The 24,106-nt window shown below is 51.3% G+C and overlaps 2 protein-coding genes across 14 annotated transcripts; both read left to right on the plus strand.

Moving 5' to 3' along the window:
- Positions 1–2,425: 2,425 nt before the first annotated feature.
- On the plus strand, positions 2,426–14,733 carry LOC148658841 (ataxin-7-like protein 2). 11 transcript variants are annotated; one of them, XR_015940213.1, is made up of 12 exons: positions 2,426–3,082; positions 4,235–4,306; positions 9,842–9,946; positions 10,137–10,356; positions 10,608–10,852; positions 10,942–11,024; positions 11,525–11,736; positions 11,831–12,008; positions 12,286–12,407; positions 12,702–13,596; positions 14,023–14,474; positions 14,540–14,733. XR_015940213.1 is itself a non-coding variant. In XM_088640537.1 (11 exons), exons 1-11 carry the CDS (start codon positions 2,956–2,958, stop codon positions 14,038–14,040), a joined length of 2,277 nt encoding a protein of 758 aa, XP_088496663.1. In that variant the 5' UTR covers positions 2,426–2,955; the 3' UTR covers positions 14,041–14,733. The 11 variants fall into 11 exon arrangements, 3 of the variants coding, with proteins under 3 accessions (XP_088496663.1, XP_088496664.1, XP_088496665.1); XR_015940212.1 differs by having other exon boundaries at positions 14,023–14,360; positions 14,434–14,733; XR_015940215.1 differs by having other exon boundaries at positions 14,023–14,360.
- An 888-nt stretch (positions 14,734–15,621) lies between these two features.
- On the plus strand, positions 15,622–23,404 carry cyb561d1 (cytochrome b561 family, member D1). Of its 3 annotated transcripts, none has more exons than XM_088640542.1 (4): positions 15,622–15,811; positions 16,449–16,599; positions 17,990–18,027; positions 20,488–23,404. In XM_088640542.1, exons 2-4 carry the CDS (start codon positions 16,488–16,490, stop codon positions 20,989–20,991), a joined length of 654 nt encoding a protein of 217 aa, XP_088496668.1. In that variant the 5' UTR covers positions 15,622–15,811; positions 16,449–16,487; the 3' UTR covers positions 20,992–23,404. The 3 variants fall into 3 exon arrangements, with proteins under 3 accessions (XP_088496668.1, XP_088496667.1, XP_088496666.1); XM_088640541.1 differs by having other exon boundaries at positions 15,623–15,971; XM_088640540.1 differs by having other exon boundaries at positions 15,628–16,599.
- The last annotated feature ends 702 nt before the right edge of the window (positions 23,405–24,106 follow it).

The raw sequence follows: 24,106 nt of genomic DNA on the forward strand, positions 1-24,106 counted from the left end.
TTTGGGGTCAAGGCATGAGAACCCTCTGGAGACGAGCACCCAAGGTTGGAACTGTGCCCAGGGCCTCGGGGTGCAGAGGCTGCAGTGGTAATCACTGTGCCTGTGGGTCAGATTAACTTTCACTTTTGAATTTTTACATCTGCCAGTACCTTGAGTAGGAAAAGGCAAACGGGTTATGCTCCGGTGCGCTGCCCGCTTCTGGAAACCCGCAGGCGGGGGTCCAGATCGCCGGGTGGCTGCTGGGACAGGAAGGGCCTGGAGGCAGTTTGGTGCGACTGACTTGGCAGGAGGCCTCGGAGCAAGGGAGTTAAGTGTACTGGGGATGAGGCAGCGGATCAGGCTGGGTTAATCACTCTGATCCTTCTTAACCCTTCTGAGATGGAGACGCACAGAAGTGGGGGTGGTGGCAGATCGCACGTCGACCTGTGCATAAGGGGTACTTATGTTATGCCCACAGAATTTCAAAGTGGCTGTCCCCCTGAGTGGTGAGGTCACAGGTCTGGGGTCTCCAAAATGCACTACGGGGAATGTAATGACTTTATTCTTCATAGTTCTGATCATGAAACAACCTTGATAGACAGATTCTTTAATAAAACCGCTGATCCCAGTGATTCCTTGGGGCACTAGTGTTGGCAAAAGCTGGGCTACATAATCTGAGAGGATCGTGGTTAAGTAGTTGGGATCAGCTTTGTGGGGGTCTTTCCAGAATTTAACCGTGTTAAGCAGTTGTTGAGGTCTTCAAGTCTCCTGCAAGATAAAAGGGTCTCGGGGGCAACTGAGAAGGCAGGAGCCGACTCCAGCCTGGAGGAGTGTAATTTAAAAAAAAACTGCTAGCCTCCAGAAGACCTCTCTTGATTTCCTGAGACGCAAGCTGCTTCAGTGTCCTAGGTGGCCTGTTGATTGAGGTTGCACTGCAGGTGTGTGGGATAGGAATACAGAGGTCTGCTTTATAATAATAATAATAATAATAATAATAATAATAATTGCTTACACTTATATAGTGCTTTTCAGGTAATGGGGACTCCCTTCCACCACCACCAACCTGGATAGTGCACCAGAACGCTCACCACACACCAGCTATCAGAGGAGAGCAGAGTAATGAAGCCATTCATAGAGGAGGATTATTAGGAGGCCATGATTGGTAATGGGAAATTTGGCTAGGATGCCGGGGTTACACCCCTACTCTTTTTGAGAAACACCCTGGGATTTTTAATGACCACAGAGAGTCAGGACCTCAATTTAATGTCTCATCTGAAGGACAGGGCCTGTTTACAGTATAGTGTCCCCGTCACTATACTGAGGCATTAGGACCCAAACAGACCGCAGGGTGAGCGCCCCCTACTGGCCCCACTAACACCTCTTCCAGCAGCAACCTTCGTTTTTCCCAGGAGGTCTCCCATCCAGGTACTGACCAGGCTCACACCTGCTGAGCTTCAGTGGGCAGCCAGTGGTGAGTTGCAGGGTGATATGACTGCTGGCCACCATATTTATCCCACCATATTTCAAGCTCCGTGGTGACGAAGCTCCAGAATGGCTGTGTGCTTTCGTGATTGCTCGGCTCTTTCCCCCAGTTTCTGGGAAATGACCAGAGCTGTGCTACGGTGACTTGGATTACAAATGCGTTGCCAAGGAATTCAGACAGTTTTTCACTCTGCATAAAATGAAGGGTCCCTCCTATTCTCCTCCTAGGGAAAGAGGGCATTGCTGAGTTGTGTGCTGGGTTGTTCCGCGCCAACCTCTGAGCTTTACGACAGCCTCACTGCTTTTCCTGTGCCCGGGGCAGCAAGGGGAGGCAACAACCAAAAGGTTTGTCTACAGAACAGAGCCGTATGCAATGCATGCACATGGTTTTCCAGCGGTTTAACACTGCAGAATACAGAGGGCGTGGACAAGAGGACATGACACAGTGTGCTCTGGAAACCTCCTTCAGCTGGAAGTCTAGCGAAGAGCAGGTCGAGAGGGTGTCTCGGACAACACTAGTGTGTGGGTGTGATGCCTCATTCAAGTATCAGTCTTGGAAGTTGTTGACAGGAGTTGAAACAAAGTGAATCTTCGGATTTAAAAAAAAAACTGATGATTGGGCTGTTTTCCTGTTTTGAATGTTTGTCATTTTAAGATGGATGAGGCTTGGTGCTCCAAGAAACGGGGGATTCTATAAATAACTTTTTTAAATATTTGCCGTTTAATATATTTTGTAAATCTTCGTTCAAAATAAATTTAAGCAATGATGCCAAGCTGCTCGAATGAAGCCTAATGCTGTTCCGGAAGTTTGGTGCCTCGACTTTAAGTGCATGATGGGAAGTGTAGTTTTAAATAAACATTCCACGACAGATCGGATACGCGCTGATTTCCAGGAATCATTAACCCGTTAAGCGCAACCACGAATCTAAAATAAAATCAGCTTCCTCTGTTTTATTGCTGTATTCAATATCAATATATTGTGCACACGTGCATGAGTATGAAGCCGTAATTCTTCGCAGTTGCCAACCGAGGGAACCGGGGCTTGTCGTGATGATGTCTAGACTTCACGCATGAAAACCCACAGTGACTTTCTATTTTTGATAAATGAAACACTTTAAGGGCGCCTCTGGGTAGAGAGACAGGCAATGCCAGACAGCGATGCTCTGACAGTGGAGGCAAGATGTTCAGCTCCCGGGGAATTCTGGGAGCACTCCTGGAGAGCAGGATCGCCAGTCGTGTTACTTGCAGTTCATTTCTGGCAGGGAGAAGCAACGTCTGTCTCCACGCCAGACTTGACACAGCGGGTGACCGAGAGCGAAACGCGATAGGGTGTCGATGTCTACCCACTCTCGCACGTCATTAGCTGAGAGCAGACATCTCCACAACCTCCCGTCCCTCTCTCCTCCTCTCCCTGCCCGTGCCCGCGCACGCAGGTGCTGCTGCCGGCGGCGGGGGCGCGCTGGATGACGTAAGGGGCGCGCCCGCACAGCGGTGATGGCGGTGCGTGAACGCGCAGCGGCAGTAATGGCTGCTCTGGAGCGGCGGTTTCCCAGTCTCGATGATTTCGCAGGCCAGAGCTGGAGCTCCTGGGTGGAGAGGGCGGCCTTGCCCGCATCGGAAGGTGAGTGATTTCCTCGGCGAGAGCACAGCCCGGTTTCCACGCCGCCGAGGTTTCGGTGGAAGTTTCTTTTTGTGGAAAACGCGCGGCATCCTGTGACTTTAACCCAAACAAAGGACCCGCTGGGTCCTAGCGCTGGCTAGGTATTGCCCCGACGGGCTCAGCAGCTGTCCCGGGTCCTAGCGCTTATTGAGCATCTGCGAGATGGCTGTTAAATATATCAATGAAATCGCACATCCCCGAGGTCCCACACGCCGTGGCGAGAGATGGGAGGAGGCGGTTTGACCCTCTGCGGGTCAGAAGTCACAGGAGGGTGTTGGAGCCGGAGGAGTTGGGCTGGGGGTGTCCGAAGTCAGGAGGAGGCGGGGGAGCCGGTGCCCTGAGCACGGGGGACTGCTAGTGTTTGTATGGAGGGAGAGGTGCACATTGGTGTGGTCTTGCCCAGCTCTGTCAGGCTTCCACCAAAAGAAAGCCAATGTGCAGTCCCAGCTCCCGCACCAGCTCCGAGAGGGCGGCCGTGTCTCTGTCTCACTGTGGGCTGGGGGGTCGCCCGCAACTGTGCGAGTGCGGGCAGAGCGCGTGTGCGCCTCGCATTGTGGAGACGTCCCTCCAGAGAGCCTCGTCCTGCCTCCACCCTCTTGTTAAGTTTTCTGGCCCCCTTTTTCATATAAAAAAAACCCGCCGGCTGTGAAAGCTGTAATGCAGGTCGTGCAGGCGGCCGGTGGTACCGGAGCAGGTCCAGAAGTGCGGTATTGAGCGGTTCCATTTGCAGCCTTCAAGCCCTACCCCTCTACCCCGTGTGCCCCGACCCGCAGGAAACACGAGTCGGCGTCTCCGCACGTCCCGAGTCTCACAGTGTGAAAGAGCCGTCAGCCTCTTAAAATGTGTTCAACACTGGTGCTCGCTCCCATGCAGGCGATGGCTTTTTTTTTCCCCCGTCCGCGTCGTGCCTCAACATTTCTGTGGAAAATAGACGTATTTCCCAAAATTAATGAAAATGAGATCCGTGCTCTCAACGGTATTGATTCACTTCACTTAATCACTGGGTTTGGCAACATCGTGGGCAAAGCCTGAATCACTTCGGCCGCTGGCTGCTGCAGCTACTAACGTAGTCTGTTTTTTTGGGGGGTGGGGGGTGTCTTCTTGTCTGTCAAGGCGGGGGCGAAGTGGAGGAGTGCGGCAAGTCCGGGCGGAAGCGGCAGGAGGCCATGACCCTGAGGAAGGAAGGTGAGGCAGACATCGGCTTCGCTCGCCGCTCTCTTCCGTTTCACCACCGAGCTGGAAATGAAAGTTTTGCTCAAGTAGCAGAGACCTCGTCGGCTGTTTCAAAGCAGCCCAGACGGTCTTACTGCTGGCACTGGTAGTAGCAGCCTGTGTCCCAACGGGCTAGGCACCTCTCTGGCATCAGGGGGTAGCTTCCTGTCAGCACCGTACTGGTGTTTTGTAAAGGTGTGTTGAATGTAAGTGTCTTTTTAGTAATTCTTCCCATTGTTAGTGTGTTGTGCCCTCTCTAAGGGGAGTCCTGTAAGTGCAAAATGCTTGGCTCATTATTTTTGAATGTTTATTGCTCACATTCACGCGGTTTGTAAAATTGAAACTGCATTATCTAATTCTTGGTTGCTCAGTCATAAAAAAAACAGCACACACCGCTGCCCACAAGCACACACACTGCTCTATACGAAGAAAATACACCTACATCCACTGATCCTCACCAACTTCTACAGATGTACGGTGGAGAGCATACTGACCAGCTGCATCACAGTCTGGTACGGGAACTGCACCGCATCTGACCGTAAGGCACTACAGCGGGTGGTCAAAACTGCCCAACACATCATCGGCAGTGCCTTACCATCCATCCAGGAAATATACAACACCAGGAGTCTGAAAAAAGCCACCAAAATTATGTCTGACCCCACTCATCCCAGTCATAACTTGTTTATTCCCCTACCATCTGGCAGAAGGTTCCGGTCACTCCAGTCGCACACAACTAGACTCCAAAGTAGCTTCTTCCCCAGAGCTGTCAAGTTGGTGACGCCCCCACTCCCTTCCACCTTATTATGATCTCTCCTAACGCCCTCCTGTACCCACAACGACTGTACTCCTACACCACCACACACATGTAAGCCGAAATTGTACTGTCCCCTCGATAGCCCAGTAAAACTGTAACAGGCATAATAATATTTAATATTTATTAATTAACCATACTGCTTTTAACCATACAATTTTTTGCACTGTTCCAAGAATTACCTTGCACTGTTTTTGTCCTGTTATATTTTCTCTGTTTGCGGAATTTTGCACAGTTTTGATTACTTGATTACATGTTATTTATGTTATTACATGTTACTGTTATTGCTATTGTGTAACTGTCTATTGTCTTATCTTCTGTCCTATTTATATACTGCACCTGAGTGACTAATGAGAAACACTTTTCATTATACTATGCACCTGTGTAAGTTTAATGACAATAAAGTTGAATTGAATACGTGTGGCCCTGTTTGCCCCTCTGGCCCTAGTGGAACCTGCGCCCAAGCCACATCGTTGATAAGCTGCAGGGACTGACTCAGACGCTTATATAGGTGGCTGATGGCTACTCCAAGACCATGGGGAGCTTTTAGGAGAAACTGGGTGATTCTGTCTTGTTTTGGGACCTAAATATAAAAATAATGCCAGGGCTGGCCGTGTGCCTTAGGAGACTGTGGGTCCTGGGCAGAGGTCACACCCATGTCCATAGAGCTGCTGACCAAGCCATCAAGAGCAGGGGTCCTCCATTGCTGGGTGACAGCTTGGGATTCCTGTTGCACTTTTGCCAGGAGTTTCTGAGTAGGGATGACCTCCCCACTGTATTTCACATCCACTGCAGTAAAGGGTCACAGGGCTGGGCTCTCACCCTTACAGCAGCACTGTGGAGTCCCGGCGGCTCTGGGGCTGGGTGTGGGGCGGGGCCCCGGCGGCTGCAGGGCTGGGGGCGGGGCCCCGGCGGCCGCAGGGCTGGGTGTGGGGGGGGCCAGTCGGCCCCCCCGGTGGTGGCAGCTGTGGGGATGGGTGTGTGGGGGGGCGGGGCCCTGGGGGATATCTGTTTTGTCTTCGCTGAGGCTCTGTGAGGTACTGTGGGCTAAGTGCTTGTTTGTATGGCGGCGGTAACCAGGCTAGGATCCAGATGGACAGACCATAGCTGGACCTCCAGAGGGAGCTGCAGAACAATGTGAGGAAATTGATCTGCCCTGTTGCTTCCCCTGTATGTGACGGTTCAGGATTCATCCCTTCATGCCAAGTGGCAGTACCAGTACCAGATTTTGGGGAAAATCTTTGGTGCTGCAGAGCAATCAGGCGCTTGTGAAGTGGTACTGCTGATTTGTGCTGACTCGCTCATCCTCGAGCTCCTGCTGGGTTTACGAGGTTTCTGTAAAAAAAAAATCAGCTGCTGACGACCTGGATTTTCTTTTTATTGGCCTCGTTAAGCAAATTGGTCTCACTTAAAGTGTAAATAAAACCAAATGAGGGCGTTGAACAGCGGAGGGAGAGGCGGCAGAACCCCAGGCTCCTCGGTGGAGTGAACCTGAGCAGTGTCTGCACGGGGCCTGGCGTCGGGGGCAAGGGGCTGATGTGGTGCAGCTCTTGGAGAAGACTGAGCCGTCTGCCCTAAACCGCTATCCTGCTCAGTCCGCTTCCCATTCCAGGGGCTCCGGTATTCCCGGCGTTTCAGATGTTCGGCACACGTTGCGCTGTGACCAGCCTCCTCTCCGCCTGGCGGGCCAGAGTGAGGCAGGCCGGGGGTTGCCGTGAGCGGGGGAGTGGTGCTTTTCATGGAGCTCTCCGGCAGTGTCCGCGGGGCTCTGCTTGTCTTCGGCTGGCCTTTTGTTCCCGTCTGTGCTCCTGCTGGCCCTTGGCGGGCCGATGGCGTTTGCCAGCCCTCTTGCCTGTTATTGCGTGTAGTCTGTGTGCCCTCTCGCTCCCCCTCTCTTCCCTCCACACTTCTCACCCCCTCTAGCTGTCTCCCCTCCTCGTCTCAAGCTCAGTGAGCTGTATTGGTGTCACACTGGTTTTCCCAAAGCGTCTGTGCCGAACAGGATGGCGTTGCACGATATTGGCAGCAGGAATAATAGGTTGCAGTATGGTGCAGTACAGACTGGAAAGATGTGTACAACACTGTAGAGCTCAGCAGGTTGTGGTGTAACGCAGGATAGTAGATAGTAATCCCTTGCTCTATAAGTAAAGCATCTCTCCCAGTGGCCAACACAGTGCTGTGTGTAGTTTCCCCTCTTGCCTGGTGTAGGAGCTGGGAGCCTACATGTGCAGAGTGTCCACCCACTGTCCCTCCCTCTTCTCTCCACAAGAGTGTCTAAGTGCAGATCGCTCCTCTAACACTGGATAATGAGGGGCCCCTGCTCACCGTCTCCTGTGTGGTCCGGTGTGGTGTGAAACCTCCAGGTTCTTCCTCATAGAGAACTCCCGGGAGAGAAGCTCAGCTGATGGACTGATTGGATTGGTTAGTTGGGTGTTGTCGATTGGCCAGTTGGGTGATGACTGGGAGATTTGCCTTGAAGGGAGTGAGACCAAACTGCACTACAGTGTTGAAACTGCAGGACTTGGCTGTCGCTGTCTGTGGCCCAAGAGACAGTCAGGAACGGATGTGTTTGGAAAGCGTCAAAGGAAAATCTGAATGAACAAGAACCGGTTTTGCAAAATGCAAGGGGATAGGTGGCAAAGCATTCATTTCACCAAGAGTTGAAGCTCAAGTATAATTCCTTGGGTAAGCACAATACTTTAAATAGTAGTGGAAACCTTGCATGGATTATTATGCATGTGTCTTATAAAGATATAAAAATGTAATATTTGATTAATTTCCAAAAATTCAGAAGGGTGCCATTAGAGAATCTGGCTGGCAGTTTTGTTAGTGGTGAGGTTATAATGTCTTTATGGTGCATTTTTTTTCTGGTGCATTTGCAAGAATAACCAGGAAGCGCATTGACTGTGCACAGTGCTCTGAAGTGTATTGGCGGGGGTCACCGTGGGGACCTGACTCTTCTTTCTTGTGGTGCTGTTAAAGTGGCAGATCCAGACAGGAAAGTCGGTAGGCTTAGAAAAACACCACAACAAAGCAAGGTGGAAGCCTGCCCCTCTCGGATCCCCCACTGAGGTGGGACTCTCCAGCGTGGCACAAGGCACATGTTGAGGAGTGCTCAGTCTCCTCCCCCTGCCTCCCGTGCTGAGGCCTGACTCTTTGATTGGTAAATGGGCATAAAATTGCCTTGTTCTGGTGCTGAGGAGGCAGGAGAGGATGAGCTGCGCTGCCCCAGACAGCAGGCGTTGTCGGTGAGAGATGCTTGCTGCAGCCCATGTGTCTGTCTGTCTGCCTGCCGTCTCTATTGATGGTCCCTGTCTCAGTGAGCTGACGGCACCAGGGCTCTGTGTGCACGTCCCCCTGCTAACTCAGACAACTTGGCAACTCATTCCCTCTTCCTTAATATCATAAATCACCTAAAGATAGAGAGCAGCAACCAGCTTGTGACTTTAGTAAATTTAGTCAATGAGGTTTATTGGCAGTGAAGGTAAATCCGTTCAGGGTTTAAGCTCCCTTATTATGGAGTGTGACACTCGATCCAGCTCTTTAACTGTTATAGCCTGTGATCATTTGTGATACTTCCTTTAGGAGAAAGCAGCTGATCCATGACATTCCCAGCTATGGTCAGCTGTGTTTACCACACTGTAATATTGGGGGGGGGGGGGGGGAGTATTTTTCTGTTATTTTGTATGCAAAATTATTTTTAACCAGCTCATCCGTCCGTATGACCACGTTTGCACAAGGGCTGTCCCTAAAAAAAAGTTCAAATAGTTTATTAAAGACTAAAAGTTTACCGTTTTTAAAGGATGTACCTTTAAGTCAGAATGACAGTAGGTAATGGTTTGATCTTTGACTTAAGATGGAAGAATACCTACTGTTCCCTTTTGTAGAATTCATGGTGCTGGCCCAGGCACTTGTCTTGGGGAGGAGGGGCTCTTTCCTGTGGTAGTGTTAGCTAAGGCAGCGATTCTCAAACGGTGTGGCTTCTGCCCCTTGATGTGCTGTAGAATTTGGAGAGAAATGACTTGGTGAAATACTATTTCAGATGTGACGTCGCCAAAGTGTGGTACTGTGTGTTTGGAGAACACGCATAAGACAGCCTGAGAGTGAATTGTGAGGTGTGGGAGTGAGGTGGAGTGTGGAGAGGAAGGCACAGAGCAGGCAGAAAGCTTTGTGAAGGAGAAGAAAGTCATTCTTTCCCTTTTTCCCTCTTGCTGTGCACCAGGTCACAGACACAGGAGAGTGCAGACTAGGGAGTAGCTGTTGTTGTTATGCTCTGGCTCTTGATTCAAACTGTGTTTTGGGACAGAACATTTTCAGTGACAAAATAAAAATATACCGCTGGCCACAGGGCTGTTGTCTTTGCTCTGCACATTTCCGGCTCACTGTAATAGCTAAGGGAGAGGGAAAAACAGAAATATTTGAAAAGAGGAATCTGATGCTTGCAAAGACAAAGGTGAACATGAGTTCAAAGGGGTAAAAAAGTCAGTCCAACACCAGTTATTGCAAATAATGCGCAGTATTTCACTGTTGTCTGTTTCTGCCAGCCTAAGGCAGCCATGCACTTTTGGTTTTATTAATTTCCCTAACTGACCTGTGTGTGGGGAGGGGAGGGTATGGTGTATTTATGTGAGTGTGTCTTGGAAAAGGGTAAGAAATAGTGCTGCAGGCTGAGTGACTCTCTCTCCTCTCTCTCCTAGACATGTCCATCTTTGGGCACTGCCCGGCACACGATGACTTCTACCTGGTGGTGTGTGGTCACTGCAGCCAGGTGGTCAAGCCTCAGGCCTTCGAGAAGCACTGTGGTGAGTGGGAGTGGGCCTGGGGTGTGTGTAATTGGTGTGACTGCTCCGTGCATGGCAGTACAGGTGGCACGTGGGCAACCTGCGCCCGGTGTGCCAACTGCCTGTTCTATGCCTGACCGGCAGAGTGGGCGGTGTCACTCTTCGTTGGCTCTGCTGACGCTTCCTGTCTTTCCCCTCCTCTTGGTCCCAGAGAAGAGGCACGGACCGCTCGGCAAGCTGTACAGCCGTCTGCAGCTGTCCCCCTCCGCGCCCCCACATCGATCACGCCTCGGGCACCCGCCCTCTCTCCACGGGACGCCCAGAGCTGTGCGGGACAGGCCACAAGGGGCGCCCCCCCCCCGAGCCCCGCCGCAGCCCCACCCCCCTGTGCTCCAGCAGAGGAACGCCAAGGGGCAGAGGGAGGGAAGCTGGTAAGGGTCCTGGCCAGAGCACTGTATTATACAGGTTGCTTGACAACACAGTGTGGCAGAGACGTGCAGCTGAGACAATAGAATTCACCAGCATATTGTAAATACTATGTATTTTTGTTTTGCATTTATTTACAAAAGCCTTTGGAAAAAGGGGGTAGAATTCCTCCGCTGAGTTCATCAGGGATTGGGAATTTCTTGCTGTGGTAACGGAAGTGCAATAAACTTTCCCTGGCTTCTCTCTCCCGCTCCAGCTTGTTTACATCGGCAGGGTCCTCGGAGAAGCAGTCGTCCGTGTCTCTGCCTGACAGCTCCAGTGTGAAGCCACCCCCTCCTCCGGAGTCTCCCCAGGCCTCCCCGTCTCCCAGCCCCCGAGACACGCCGCCCAAGGGAACCCCGCCTTCGGAGAAACAGCTTGCCCGGCGAGGGGAGCCAAGTCGGACGCCCGAAACCCTGGGCGCCCTCTCAAGTGGGCAGAAGAATTACAAGAAGGCTTCCAGTGAGTCCTGGCTGTCAGGGTGGCTCGTTTCAGCGTGGAGGAGCTGTGTGCTGCTGCCGAGACTGACCTGGGTCCCGTTTCTGTTCCAGGGAAAGAGTGTGACCTGGACAAGCACTGTGGGGTGATGGACCCCGAGAGGAAGAAGCTGTGCACCAGACTGCTCACCTGTAATGTAAGCACACTCCTCCTCTTCCTCTCCTGCCTTGTCAGTTGAAAGAGCTTAACTGGACAATAAATGACACTTGGCCGAAGCAGTAACAATTATCAGAACATTTACAAGCATCTAGAAGCTCACACTCGGTCCCTCAGGCTGTGAAAGGAGATCTGCCTTTTCCCTCCCTCACCCCCTGTGAGTTTCTCTCTCGTTCCTGCTCGTGCGGTTTGCGCTAGTCACTCATTCGTTGTGGTCCGTTCTCTCCCACTCCGGACTTACTGGACAGGAGAGCTCAGTGACTCATGAAGGGGAGGGAAACAAAGACTAGTCTGTGTTCTGGTAACTGGGAGCCCATGTCCTCTCAGAGTAATGGAAACGGTCAGGCGATACCAGGGTGTCCTCTCCCCCTACGTGGCTAGTCGGACTGTGACAGACGTTCTCGCACCCCAGTTGGGGCCTCTCCTGCTCCGCTCGAGCTGGGACATTTCTCCTCCAGCTGTCTCCCTCCCCCTGCTCAGATCCATTCCATCCACCAGCGGCGGAAAGTGCCGGGCCGGACCAAGAGCTTCGACCTGCTGGTGGCGGAGCTGAAGAATGGAGCACGGACCCGGGAGAGGGGGGTCCCGGTCCGGGAGAGACCCAGCGGGGCTGTGCCCAGCCCGGAGACCCCCGGCCCTCAACTGGGAGCCCCACACGGCCGGGGCAGGCTCGCCAACTGCACGGCGCCCAGGTAGGCCTGCCTGTCTCCCGCGGTCCCTCGGTGTGTGTGGCAGGCTGTGCGATGCACCCCGGGCGCTGACACAGGGTGTGCCGGGTCTCCGCAGGTCCTGGGCGTCTTCGGAGAGCGGGGCGGAGGAGGACGGCAGTGGGGTGGAGCCGCAGGGCACGGAGCCCATGTCACCCCCCCAGCACAGCCGGCTGTCCAGCGAGGAGAGCGAGGGCGAGGGGCTGGAGGAGCCGTCCGACTGGAGCTACAGCCCCTGGCATCCCAAGCCACTGGGGGTACGCCCGCGCACGCTGCCAGGCCGGAGATAGTCGGGATCGGCACCCGGCCACTCGAATACAGCTCCCACAGTAGATGGGGGGGGGGGGGTCTTGAGCATCATCCAGCACAGGGCCAGATGAAGAAGGTCAAGCTGGTGACTGATGTTGGTCCAGGGGCGCAGATGTGGTGTGGGCGGCTTGGGGTGGATCCTGTGAATGTGATTCTGGGCAGGCGGCGTGCCCAGCAGCACCCACAGGCACTGTCCTAATCCTGTCCCGGTCTACCTGCCCGCAGGTCTGCTCGTTCGGCAGCCACGCGCTGGGCCGCGGCATCTTCACCTTCGACCGGCGGCTCCACCGCCTGCGCGCCGCGCTCAGCAGCATGGTGGAGCGGCACCTCAACTCGCACCTGTGGAAGTGAGTCCCCTCGCTCCGTCTCCGGGTGTCGGGCTCCGTTACTGCAGCGCCGCAGGGTCCTCTGGCTCCCTGCTCCAGCCTGGTCTAGTTACCTAATTAGTTGGATTAATGGCATAATTCTCTCCGGGCTGCAGAAAGCTCTGTAGATAGGGTTTTGACTGAAGATAAATGAAAAACAATAGATGTTATGGCCTCATAAGTTGTCTCCCAGTTCTTGAATGCCTCTGTATAGGTGGGCGAGCTCTGCTAGTGTATGTTGGGCTAATCCTTGGTTTTCCTTTCCCATCTTGGCAGGAAAATACCTCAAGCGGCAGACCTGCAGTCACCGCGTACCTCGGCTCCTCACCCTGCGTCATCCTCTCCCACCTTCTCGCCCCGGAATTCCTCGGCTCCTGCCGGCAGCGCCAGCCTTCCGAGCGCCTCTCCCCTCCGGACTTCCTCCTCCTGCTTGACGTCTTCTGCCTTTGCCCGAGAGACCAGGCCTCAGCCGTGCCCAGCAGCTTCCCCCAGCCCCGGCACGGCTTGCGGCCCCCCAGACAGCGTGGGCGGGGGCGGGCAGTCCATCACCTCGCCGCTGCCGGCCAACACCCCCTCACCCTCGGGCCCCAGCCGGGCCCCAACGCCCGCTGGCAAAGCCAGCAAGCCGTCCCGCCAGAAGGAGAGGCCCAGCCCGGAGCACGTCACCTCCTCCAGGAAACGGAAACGGCAAAGGCCTCCCTTGTCCAGTGAGGACCCCCCCAGCCATGAGAGGAACTGTGTGGCTCAGGAGAGGGGCCGGACTCCTGTATCGGTGTCCTCGGAAGACCCCACAAGGACTGCCCCCTCCCACCACGGACCAATCAATGGGTCCCTCTCCCCAGGCAAGCCACGCCCCCCGCCAGAGCCTCCCTCTTCGCCCAGCCAGACCAGGCGTGGAACTCCGCCCCCTCGGCAAGCCCCTCCCCCAGACCCTAGCTCGCGGGGTCGGGGGGCTAGTCCCAGCATGCACAGCAAGGCCGTCAGCTATGACCACAAGGGCCTGGGCAAGAAACGGAAGAGTGGCACCCCACCTTCCCCCGCCGAGCCCCGGGCCCACAAGCCGCACCGCACACCCCACTCCCCCCATGCCAGCCTCTTCCCGTGGAAGAAAGATGGCAGGGGAGGGGGGGGCCTCGCCGCTGGGCTGGAGAGGAAACTGGGCGCACAGAAGGTGGGTGTACCAGAGCCAGCAGGCAAGATCCCACTGAAGTTAACCCTGATCAGGGGACAAACCCCGACAAGGAGTGTCTAACCTAGAATATTTTTTTAATTATTTGCTAGCCTTAAGTCGTATAGTCCTCGTTTGGGCTGAGAATTGAATATGCATATCACTTACTGATTAAAAATCAGCAGGTTTCATAAATGTATTGCAGCTGCAACGTTACTCTTCTTGTTCCGTGACTTTGACAAATGAAGTCCCAACAGGCTTTGGGGGCTGAGAATTTCAGGGTTTCCTGTTTCCTTGGGCCCCAGGCTTTTGACAGGCGTGCTGTGGGAGGGCGCGTAGAGCTCGGCAGCACTCGAGACCCAGGTTTTTGTTATGCAAAACAGCGGTTTAGTATGACAGCTAATCTTGCTTTCCTTTTTTTTTAATCAGCCGAACCTGCATCACTGAGAGTGCCTGCCTTTCGAGCCACCAGGAGACGACCCGTTTCTGTGTGTGGACAGGGGCCCTGGGACTGTGTGCTTGTGAGTGGGCGAGTGGGTGTGTCTGTGTGTGGACAGGGGCCCTGGGACTGTGTGCTTGTGAGTGGGCGAGTGGGTGTGTCTGTGTGTGGACAGGGGCCCTGGGACTGTGTGCTTGTGAGTGGGCGAGTGGGTGTGTCTGTGTGTGGACAGGGGTCCTGGGATTGTGTGCTTGTGAGTGGGCGAGTGGGTGTGTCTGTGTGGACAGGGGCCCTGGGACTGTGTGCTTGTGAGTGGGCGAGTGGCTGTGTCTGTGTGTGGACAGGGGTCCTGGGATTGTGTGCTTGTGAGTGGGCGAGTGGCTGTGTCTGTGTGTGGACAGGGGCCCTGGGACTGTGTGCTTGTGAGTGGGCGAGTGGGTGTGTCTGTGTGTGGACAGGGGTCCTGGGATTGTGTGCTTGTGAGTGGGCGAGTCTGTGTGTGGACAGGGGCCTGGGACTGTGTTCTTGTGAGTGGGTGGCTGAGAGTGTGTGTGTGCTAATGAGAGTGAGTGGGAGTGTGTGTGAATTGTGTTGTTCGAGATGACTTCTTTCTAAATATAGAAAATACCTCAAGATTTACCTGTTATGCTGCTAAACGAAAAGTTGACTTAATAAAAATGGATTAAAATATCCTAAAAGCATATGAATCTGTCCTTTGTGTAATTTAGAAACCTCTCCCCTCCCCCCCTTTTAACATAGCTGGATTAAAGAGCCCTGCGTTTCTACAGACCTCATGAAAATGTCGTGTCGTGTTCCACAATGACCCACCCCAACACCGCAGTGAGTTCAGGACACCAGCAGGGACACATCCCCCTCAGGAGCACCTGAATTCTCAAATCACTCCCTGGCCTGAAAGACTGCCATTAAAGATGTTGGAGTGGTCCTTGTTTTCCCTTGCGGGTGAACATCCCACCTCATCTGAAGAGGAGAACGTGGGCGGCGGGCATGCTGGACAGATCTGGGATCTCCACTGGTCCAGTATGCCCGGCGTGTTTCACCCCACAGCGAGGAGTGTGAGGGCAGACTGAAGGCCCAGGGTCTCTTAAATCACCAGGTGACGGCTGTCCTCATGGTCGCAACAATCTCCCGAAGGCCATGTTTCTGAGCAAGTGGATGTATTTCCTGGAAATACATTTTGCCATCCGCTGTTAATAATTTCAGTGATATTCAGGGCAGAGACAAAATCCTACCACAGCAGTTGGAAAACGTTTCATTTCAAAAGTCACTTAATGCCCAGCCACCTACAAACCAAAGAACGAGAATTACCGTAGTTAAGTGTATGTCGGAGTTTAATCCTGGACATGACTGATTTTAAGTAAATATAAGAAACAATATCTTTGTAAACAAGTCAATTTGTTAATTGCATTTGTATTAAGTGGGAAATGGCTAAGGACGAAGTCGTCTTTGAACTGATCTGTTCCAACATCCTCCGACCTGCCGTCAATGTTGACGCAGCCGCAACCAAAATCGCGCACTGAATCCCGAATCGCGGGCGATGCTTCCCTGCCAGAGGATCCCAGACACGCGCGTCTCGCCGGGGGGGGGGGAGGATACGATTGTCGTCGGCAGATGTCTCTCGCGCTGGGGCCGCTCCTGCGCTCACTGTGACGTCGCTGTTTAAAAGCAGCGGCCGAGACGAGATGTCACCTCGCCAGCCCTTCCCACCCGTATCCAGGAAGTGGATGCAAACTGCCACCTGATGGAGGGATTGTGTGTCAGGTACGCAGAAAGTAGCTCAGCAAAGACCCAGCAGGCGCCAACACGCCGTAGCCGGAGAGAGGAGGGGGAAAAGAGACACCCCTGAGAGGCAGGAATTTGCAGAAGAAGGTTGTTCAGCAGCCGCAGGACGGAGGGGATTACAAATGTAAAGATAGCCTGTGTAAGAGCCCGGATTGATCGGCGAGGGAGAGAAAAGGTCGCTTTGGCGTCCCTCCGAGTTTAGAGGCGCTGTGTGGTGGGGATCTGTTGTTTCGCAGCGCCTTCTGTTAAAGCCTGACAATAGCTCTGACATTCACGCAGGCAAGCAGACTGTAGACAAATCGGGGCACAATGCTGTCCGCCTCCGACAGTAGCTTTTCCTGTAGGGGTGTCTGTTGAGAAGAGGCAGTCCTGAGCTGCGACTGGCTACATTAAGGTGAAGCAAGCAGCCCGGCGGTGACTCCAGGCCCCAGAGGTGAATTAAAACAACACAGCGAAGCGATTGAAGCCGGAGACGAAGCGAAACGGCAGACCAGCCTGAGAGACTGGGGCAGATGTAGCTGCTCCCTGTGGCCCAAGAGACGGGCGACGCGCCCAGCTCCCCTGCCAGCTCGGATGCAGAGCAGGCTGTAACTGCTCCGTGTCCGTGTCCATGCAGGTGAGCGGGCAGTACAGCCCGGCGGGGGAAGGGCTGGGCATGGGCGACTTCTGGCTCTACGCCTGGCTGAGGAAGGTGTCGGTGATCACCGCGCACGTCGTCGCCCTGGGCTTCACGGTATTCGTGACGCTGCTATCCCGCACTGGGACCAGTAAGTTTTATTTTAAATTGCCCTTCTCATTCGTCTTCAAAACTCCCGATCTCTGGTTCAGTATTATCGCTCGGTTAATGAATCCACCGAGTCTCAGGTGTGCAATGCTGACAACTCCTGTAACTGACGGAACTGGTTTCGCTGGGTTTGCGGTGCGTAAAAGCGCGCTCGCTGAACAACTTCCAGAACTGCCCGAGAAACCAACGTCCGTCTGCGTTTCGGAGCTCAAATACTGTGTAGAAAATCCAGTAGCTTATTTACTGCTCCAAGATACCCATTCCTTCCTAGTTGTTTGGCTTGTCATGTAGATTCAACGGTAATGTCTGTTTTTAAGCGTTCAGGCAGAAGAAGACATACATTTAAGTGTTTTCTTCTTAAATTTCGTACGTGCTGTGTATGCAGACCCGTGCCAGTCTGTGGCAGACCCTCGGGGCTTTAATAACGTACTCCCAGTGTAGTTACGTAGTGTATTGTAGTAAAGTTTACATTTCACTCATGAATTTACTTTACATACATTTTAATTTTTAGCTAATCTTTGATTAGCAATAATGCATTCTGTCTCCATTAAAGCAGTCAAACATAGCCTTCTGTGCTTTCAAATTAAAATGTAAAAGCCGCTCTGAACAAAGCGAAATGCAACACGATCACAGTCACGACGAGTTAGTTGGTTGAGACAGATAGGCTGCACAAGACAAAAGACACCCCCCCCCCCCCCCTCCACACACACACACACAAGGAGCGCATGAATTATTGAAAATCATAACGTCGTCATTGTTGTACAGCTGTGTGCTCTTTCCACCCCGTCTTGATCTGTACATGTTTTGGGGGTACAGTGTAAACGGAATCATGATGTCATTGAAAGACGATTCTTGAATAGCGCTTAGAAACACACGTAATATACAGAAAAATAACAAGTGTACAAGTATAGAGTTTGTGAGCATAACAGACAGCACTGTGTACCACAGAAGATTCTGTTATCACTCCTACCGTTTATTTAACCATAAAATGTATTATTATTATTATTATTATTATTAGTGTATTTCAATATTAGTTTTATTCTGAAATTAGAATGCCCAATTCAAATGTAACCTCACAATGGCTAACCAGATTTATTTTTGTAGTCTAGCATTATTACATACAGATCTTTACTGCCAGTCAGTGACCCCTCTGAGACAGCGAGCAGAAGGTAATTATGGTAGCGGGCTGGGTCTCGACTCGGCTGGTCTCCCCCTGGCCTGCGGCGAGAATCAAGTCGATCTAGGGTTGCTGTGTGGGGTGGGGGCGGGTGGCGTGGGTTGATGTGAAACGTGAGAGGGGCTGCTGCAGTGAGTCTGCTGTGCAGTACCCGCTGGGCCCTGCTGGTTGTTCCATTGTTTTTCTTTTCCTCCAGGTCTCTTCTCCTGGCACCCCACATGCATGGCTCTAGCAGTAAGTATCTCTAACCTTTTATGCTTGTAGAGTTGTTTCAAAGGAAGCTCAGCGTGTGGTAACATCCCCTTTACTCAAGTCCTTTACTCTCTGCATCGGTGTTGCAGAGGTCCAGTTCTCCAGGGCCAGAACGTCCTTTCTTTTTCATTCCTCATGAGTGTTTTTAATGAGATAATTGGACTAATTTTGTGCACAGCCGATCCAATTTGACAGTTTCCCAAGGGCAGGAGCAGGTAATGGTTTTGAGAGTGGCTCCTGAAATCATTAGCAGTTTCAGACCTGTGCAAGAAGGTGAGATTAGTCCATTTAAGTCTTAATTGAGCTAATTTCCCCTTCCTTCTGAGGCCCCGTGGTGCTGCTGCTAGCAGGAGAATTAGGAAACCTGCTGAGCCCTTCCTTTTGAAAGCCAGATTTGAGGAGTCCTGCTTCACAGGACTTGCTGCTGGCCCGTGACTCTTAAAGACAGGACTCGGGCAACAGTGATCTAAACACCCTTCACCTGTCAAAAAGAGTCTCAGCTGCTCCGTTCTGTTCACTTTTGGAGACCCAGTCCAGTTCCCCAGTCAGTTCACTCCTATAGTCCTGTTACTGGTCCTAGGGACCCCCAACACCTGCAGGTTCTTGTTTTTGATGATGCAGATCAAAAGATATTGTGGGATGTGGCTAAAACCAGGAGGAAAAGTGCAGAAACACTGTGTTTCTTCAATAGGTTTTGTCAGGAAAGGGGGAGCCAGGAATGCCTGTTGCACATTAGAGAGTGGAGGGCACATTCAGGGGCTTCAGTGCTGTCCTGGGACAAGAGACAGGAGAGCCCCAGACTGGGACGCTGCCTGCAGAGGAGAGGCAGTCCATTGTGGCTCAGCTGCGGAGATGGAGGATGACAGAGCAGGAACGGGGGAGTTGTTGTTCTGCAGCTGTCTCTGAGAATCGGTTTCTTTTCAGAGTTTGTTTGTTTGGAGGCTCCAGGAAGCATGACTGACGACTCCTACAGAGAGCACAGTGCGCCAGGGCTTATGCAAGAGAGATGTCTGTGCTGGTTTTCTTTCTGTGCATCTGAGTTCTCTGCCGTATTTGAAATATATGATTGTTCTCTTCAGATGGTTTTCGTCTTCTTCCTTCAAGGAGTTAATTCAATTTTCTGATATTTGAAACATGCATGAGGTTTCTCTAACCAGTTCTGCCATAAATGTCTGTCAACACAGTGGTAGGATCCTTCTGCTGACAGTGTTTGAACTTCCTGTCCGTCTCCAAATAAAACTGCTTTTCCTTTCCCAGCCAGAGCTTTGATTCCTAGGAATCTGGTCAGGGTTTGTCTTTCCAGGACATGCCTGAGAGGCATGAGCTAAATTCTGCTGCCTCACCACCATAAAGAAATTAAAAAGCAGGCAGAGACTTGGGCTGTTCTTACCCCGGATGGGCACGGCTTTGCTCTTCCCAGTACAGAAGGTGTGTCACAGGATTAGCCCAGATTAGACTGGGATTTCTCCTGCCTGCCTGCAGGGAGGACTGGGATTATGCGGTATGTTGCTATTAAAACACAGGCTCTGTTCTTGTCCCAGGTCCAGTCCTGTACTTACGCTTTAGACTGGAACAGTGTACATAGTGGTAAGTTTCTAGAACAGAGAGGATTAGTATTATCCCTCAGCTCGTGTCTTTTTCCTCAGTTGGTTTTGCCGCAGGGCACTGTTTAAATCCTTCAGCACATCTGAGGAAAAACCTGATTATGACAGAAGATGGGAAGAAGAGAGAAAAGTGTGATTCAGGGCAGGTGTGCACGGATGCAATGTGACAGACTATGTTCTTACATCGCTTACCTTGCTTGTCTCAGTCCAAGCCTTCATTTAACCCTGTGAACGACGTACTGTAAATCTCTGTGACGGGTTTCAGGTGTGAGGTGTCACACAGAAGTAGTTAAGAGTATCTTAACAACACTTCTTTCTTGTGTCAAGAAATTTAGCAAACCTGACTCTTCTTAGTGATATTGCCACATGCTCAATTTAGAATCGCTGTCTAAGCATGTCTTGCCCTTGTTTCATGTTGCTGAGCTGTAAGAACCCTTTTGTGTCTTTCTGAGCTGCTCTCATCCCATGACCCTGCCCTACAATCTGCTGTTGTGCTGGAGGGAGCATACAGGAGCATGCAACTGGACTCCGTCTAGATTCCCTGGGATGAACTGTGAGGAGGACACTTGGATTTGTGAAGCAGTTAGGTTACTGATGCCCGGCTCCTGGCCTTGAAAAAACCACAGATCTGCAGGATATGCTGTGAATCTTAAGTCCTCAGGCTCCTGCAGATTTGGAAACTAAAGTTATTTAAGCATCAGTTTTAATAATTGTAATTGGTACAATCCATAATCAAACTGCCCCATAACGCTGCAGAAACTGAGCGAGCACCGTGGGGAGGTGATGACCTGAACTGAGTCCCCTTCCTCTGTCTCTCTCTGTCTGTCCATGGTCCCAGTTCTGCCTGTGCATGACGGAGGGCATCCTGCTGTTCTCCCCGGAGGGCACGCCCTTCTGCTTCAAGTCCCGGAAGGGCAAGATCCGGGTGCACTGGTTCCTGCAGGCCCTGGTGGTCATCGGCGGCGCGACAGGACTGGGCTTCATCGTGGCCAGCAAGAACGTCTCCAGCCTGCCCCACCTCACCTCCTGGCACAGCCTGATCGGCGTGGGCACCCTGGTGGCTACCGGGTGCCAGGCGCTGTGCGGGCTCTGCCTGCTGTTCCCGAAGGTGCTGCAGATCTCCTCAGTGGCCCGGCTCAAGCTCTACCATGCCACCTGCGGCCTAGTGGCCTACCTGCTGGCCACCGTCACCGTGGTGACGGGCATGTTCACAGACTGGTTCCAGGGCATCATCAAAGGGGTGGTGTGGTACGTTTTCGTACTGCTGCCCCTCTTCCCTGCCCTGGTCGTCATGAACCAGATCACCAGCGCCTACCTACCAAAAAAGAAGTTCACCACCTGACCTGACTGTCTGCGCAGGGTACGGCAGTCCCTGTTCCATCCCAGCGTGGGTCTGCGTTCAAGTCCTTTGTTCAAGTCTCCTCTCGGCAGTCATCAGTTCCAGTTAGTTATTTTGATAACCTTTAAAAAATTAAGAGTCAAGTTAATGACCAAGCATCTGTTAAACCATTACGTTAATTAAGTAATAAGGCGGTGAAGTAATTGTGTTGATTAAGAAAGAGGAACCCTGCTACAGGATGGAACAGGAGGCCAGGCCAGCCCTGCAGGCGGGACTGGAGGGCACACAGCCCTCTCCCTCCCAGATTCAATGCTACTCTTGCACTGATGTGTGTGTGGTTGTGGGTTAAACTGACCAAACTGTCCAATTTATTCTTAAAATATTAAATGTAGGGAGATGACTGTAGTTGGCACAGGGTTTGTTGCATAACGCAATGCTAGCTGCACCAGGGTCTGCTTATGCCATCTGGGTTTGTTTCTTTTCAGTTGTTTCAGATTGTGTATCTGTTCTCGTTTTTAAATAGCCACTGCCTGCCAGCGAGTCTGTATACCGCTGTACTGTCAGGGCCGTATGAAATGTGATTCAAGTTTGCACAGGTTTTTCAGGCCCTCTTTCAAACTTCTGTGTGTGACAGACTGTACGCCTGCACGGAGACCAGTTGGAGACACTGCTTACAGCCCTTAGGCACTTTCAAGCAATTATTATATTAGCTATGATTTAGCTATAACCCTCATTTATAGCGAAGTATTTTCCTCTTACTCTTTATTCAGACATACTGTAGCTTAATGCTCTGCTAAAACAACTGACCTTTATTTTTTGTTGTTCAGACATAAAGGAGTAGTGGTGTTTTCAGTGAGAGAATTTCTTAAGCAAGGTGTAGAGGATAGAGTGATTGGTTTATAACCCCTTGATTTTACTTTACAAGGTCACCCATCTCGATAGTGACCGGACTGGCTCTGCCTGGCTTCTGAGATCTGATGAGATCAAGATACAAGATGGTAACATTGCTGTCTGTGCAGGTTTGAATGGCCTGCCTATTTTAAATGTGACATTTAAATTGTAGGCTCTATGAGAGTGAATAAAACCTTCATAAACCAACATGTTTTGAATGTGAGTCGAGCAGATTCCACAATCCCATTTTAATGGTTTGACCACGTTTGTCTTAATAAGCCTGCTTTGCGTCTGACCTGTCCAGATGGGGGTACTTCTCAGTTTGAAGTCAAAAGCTGCTCCTACTGGTGTGATCTGACCTGGGAGCAGCTGATCAGCACTGTTTTCAGGTGAATTCACTCGTTGTGGAATGTCGTCATGAACCCCTTGTATTTTTTTTAGATGATGGGTTGTAACATGAAGAATTGTCCAGGTCTTTGTCCAAGAAAGACTGGGCCTGTGACTCGCTTACCCTTTTCCCCACAGGAGCAGGATGCAAATAATGTGGAACCACCTGGGTATTATACACATCCAAGTGCGGCAGCGTGTTTCTCTGCTGGGATGGGCTCTTTGTGTAATGTAGCCCCCTTGCAGACAGTGACGGTGGTGTCCAGATTACAATGACAAGTGCGTGTCAAGTGAACATCGGTATGGTAGTACATCTCACAAGCAGCGGCAAGCCGTGCAATCATGGTGCACGTGCACTGCAACGTCAGTGTCGTGCTGTGATGCTGGCCCGCCGGGCTTCCAGGGTCCGGAGTCCAGCTGGGGTTCTGTATGGGATCCCCCAGAATTCAGGATGCTGTGTGTCAAACGTCTGTGACTGCCCTGAGTGCACCACTGGCGGAGTTTTCCTCCTGACAGTGTGGCTCATTTTAGCAACGATGTGTGGCACAGAACCGCTGAGAAGATAAAACACTCCCTGCAGTGGAACTGTGGGGGTTTGATTTCACAGCACTGAGATTGCCTTTTCTTTCTTTCTTTCTTTTTTTTTCAAACGTTTTGGCAGAAGATGCGGCCCTCTGGCTCTTGGAGGTGATCAAGACTGAGCAAATGTAGTGGGCTTTTTTAAATTCCACAGTTCGCTTTGCTGAAATGGAGCAGTGATGTGGTGAAAAGGATCAGATGAAAAGCCGAGGTTTCGGAAATTCGCTCCTTGAGCGCCGCTTGAATGACTGTGTGCCTAACAGGAGCCGACAAGCGCTTAGGGGAAAGCGGGTTGTGTTGTAGAGGCTTCTGTGCTCAGAGCCACACAACGGGCTGCCTGCGGTGCAGAATTAACAGGTTGAGGAAACGCCAGGCGCTAATGCACGGCTGCCTGCCTGCTGCTCAGGGTTCGTGTTCTGTATCATGTCTGCGAAACTTCTGTTTGAATCCCTTTATCTTTTACTTTTGATTAAATCTACAGCCGAAGCTTTGTGCGAGCTTTGTGTGGGTGTGCTGTACTCTGTGCGTTGCTTTCAATAAAAGTCTCTGAGCCTCTGGAGCGCCGATGTGGATTGGTTCTTGTGTCGCGCTGCCCCAGGGAACTTACTGACAACACTGCCAGGCGCCCGAGATCTTGCTTGAGCCGTAGTGTCAGAATTAGTTTGGAGACTCCGGTCTTGAGGATGAACTTTTGTACTCTGACAGATAATGCAAACTTGTGTGGTTTTTAGTTTGAAGGAGAAATCCCCAGTCACATATAAGAAGAATAAAAAATAATTTTATATAGCACGTTTCATTAATTAAAATGCGGCTCAAGGTGCTTTAAAGAGCAAACAAACTATCGTGATACAAACACATAATAAAAATAGTAAATATAAGATAAAAGCATAAAATAAAAGAAATTTAACGACAATAATAATAGCAACAGGAAATACAAAACATAAAGAGTGATGACAAGGAATTAAAGTAAAAGTTGCAATGATACAAAAATAAAAAGGTAAAAGATAATTAAAAAGAATAAAATATCAATATAAAATTTCAAACATAAAAAAACTTAACAGTAAGTCAAATATTATCTAAAATGTTAATTTAAAAAATGTTAGCTACTTCTTAAAACTACTCACTGAATCTGTCTGTGGAATAGGTAGTGGTAGTGTGTTCCAAACTTTACTTGCATAAAAACAAAAGGCTGCTTCACCACTTCTTTGCGTTTCATTCTAGGTACGTGAAACAAGTCAGCACTAGATGATCTGAGTGAACG

The sequence above is a fragment of the Lepisosteus platostomus genome, chromosome 7 (assembly GCF_059453375.1).
Source record: "Lepisosteus platostomus isolate fLepPlt1 chromosome 7, fLepPlt1.hap1, whole genome shotgun sequence".
Classification (NCBI taxonomy): Eukaryota; Metazoa; Chordata; class Actinopteri; order Semionotiformes; family Lepisosteidae; genus Lepisosteus; species Lepisosteus platostomus.

Coding starts and splice junctions, on each gene's coding strand:
- cyb561d1 (XM_088640540.1), top strand. CDS start 16,443: ATGCAGGTGAGCGGGCAGTACAGCCCGGCGGGGGAAGGGCTGGGCATG. Junction 16,600..17,989: donor GCTATCCCGCACTGGGACCA/GTAAGTTTTATT, acceptor CTTTTCCTCCAG/GTCTCTTCTCCTGGCACCCC. Junction 18,028..20,487: donor CCACATGCATGGCTCTAGCA/GTAAGTATCTCT, acceptor CCATGGTCCCAG/TTCTGCCTGTGCATGACGGA.
- LOC148658841 (XM_088640537.1), top strand. CDS start 2,956: ATGGCGGTGCGTGAACGCGCAGCGGCAGTAATGGCTGCTCTGGAGCGG. Junction 10,357..10,607: donor GGGCAGAGGGAGGGAAGCTG/GTAAGGGTCCTG, acceptor CTCCCGCTCCAG/CTTGTTTACATCGGCAGGGT. Junction 11,025..11,524: donor CCAGACTGCTCACCTGTAAT/GTAAGCACACTC, acceptor CCCCCTGCTCAG/ATCCATTCCATCCACCAGCG.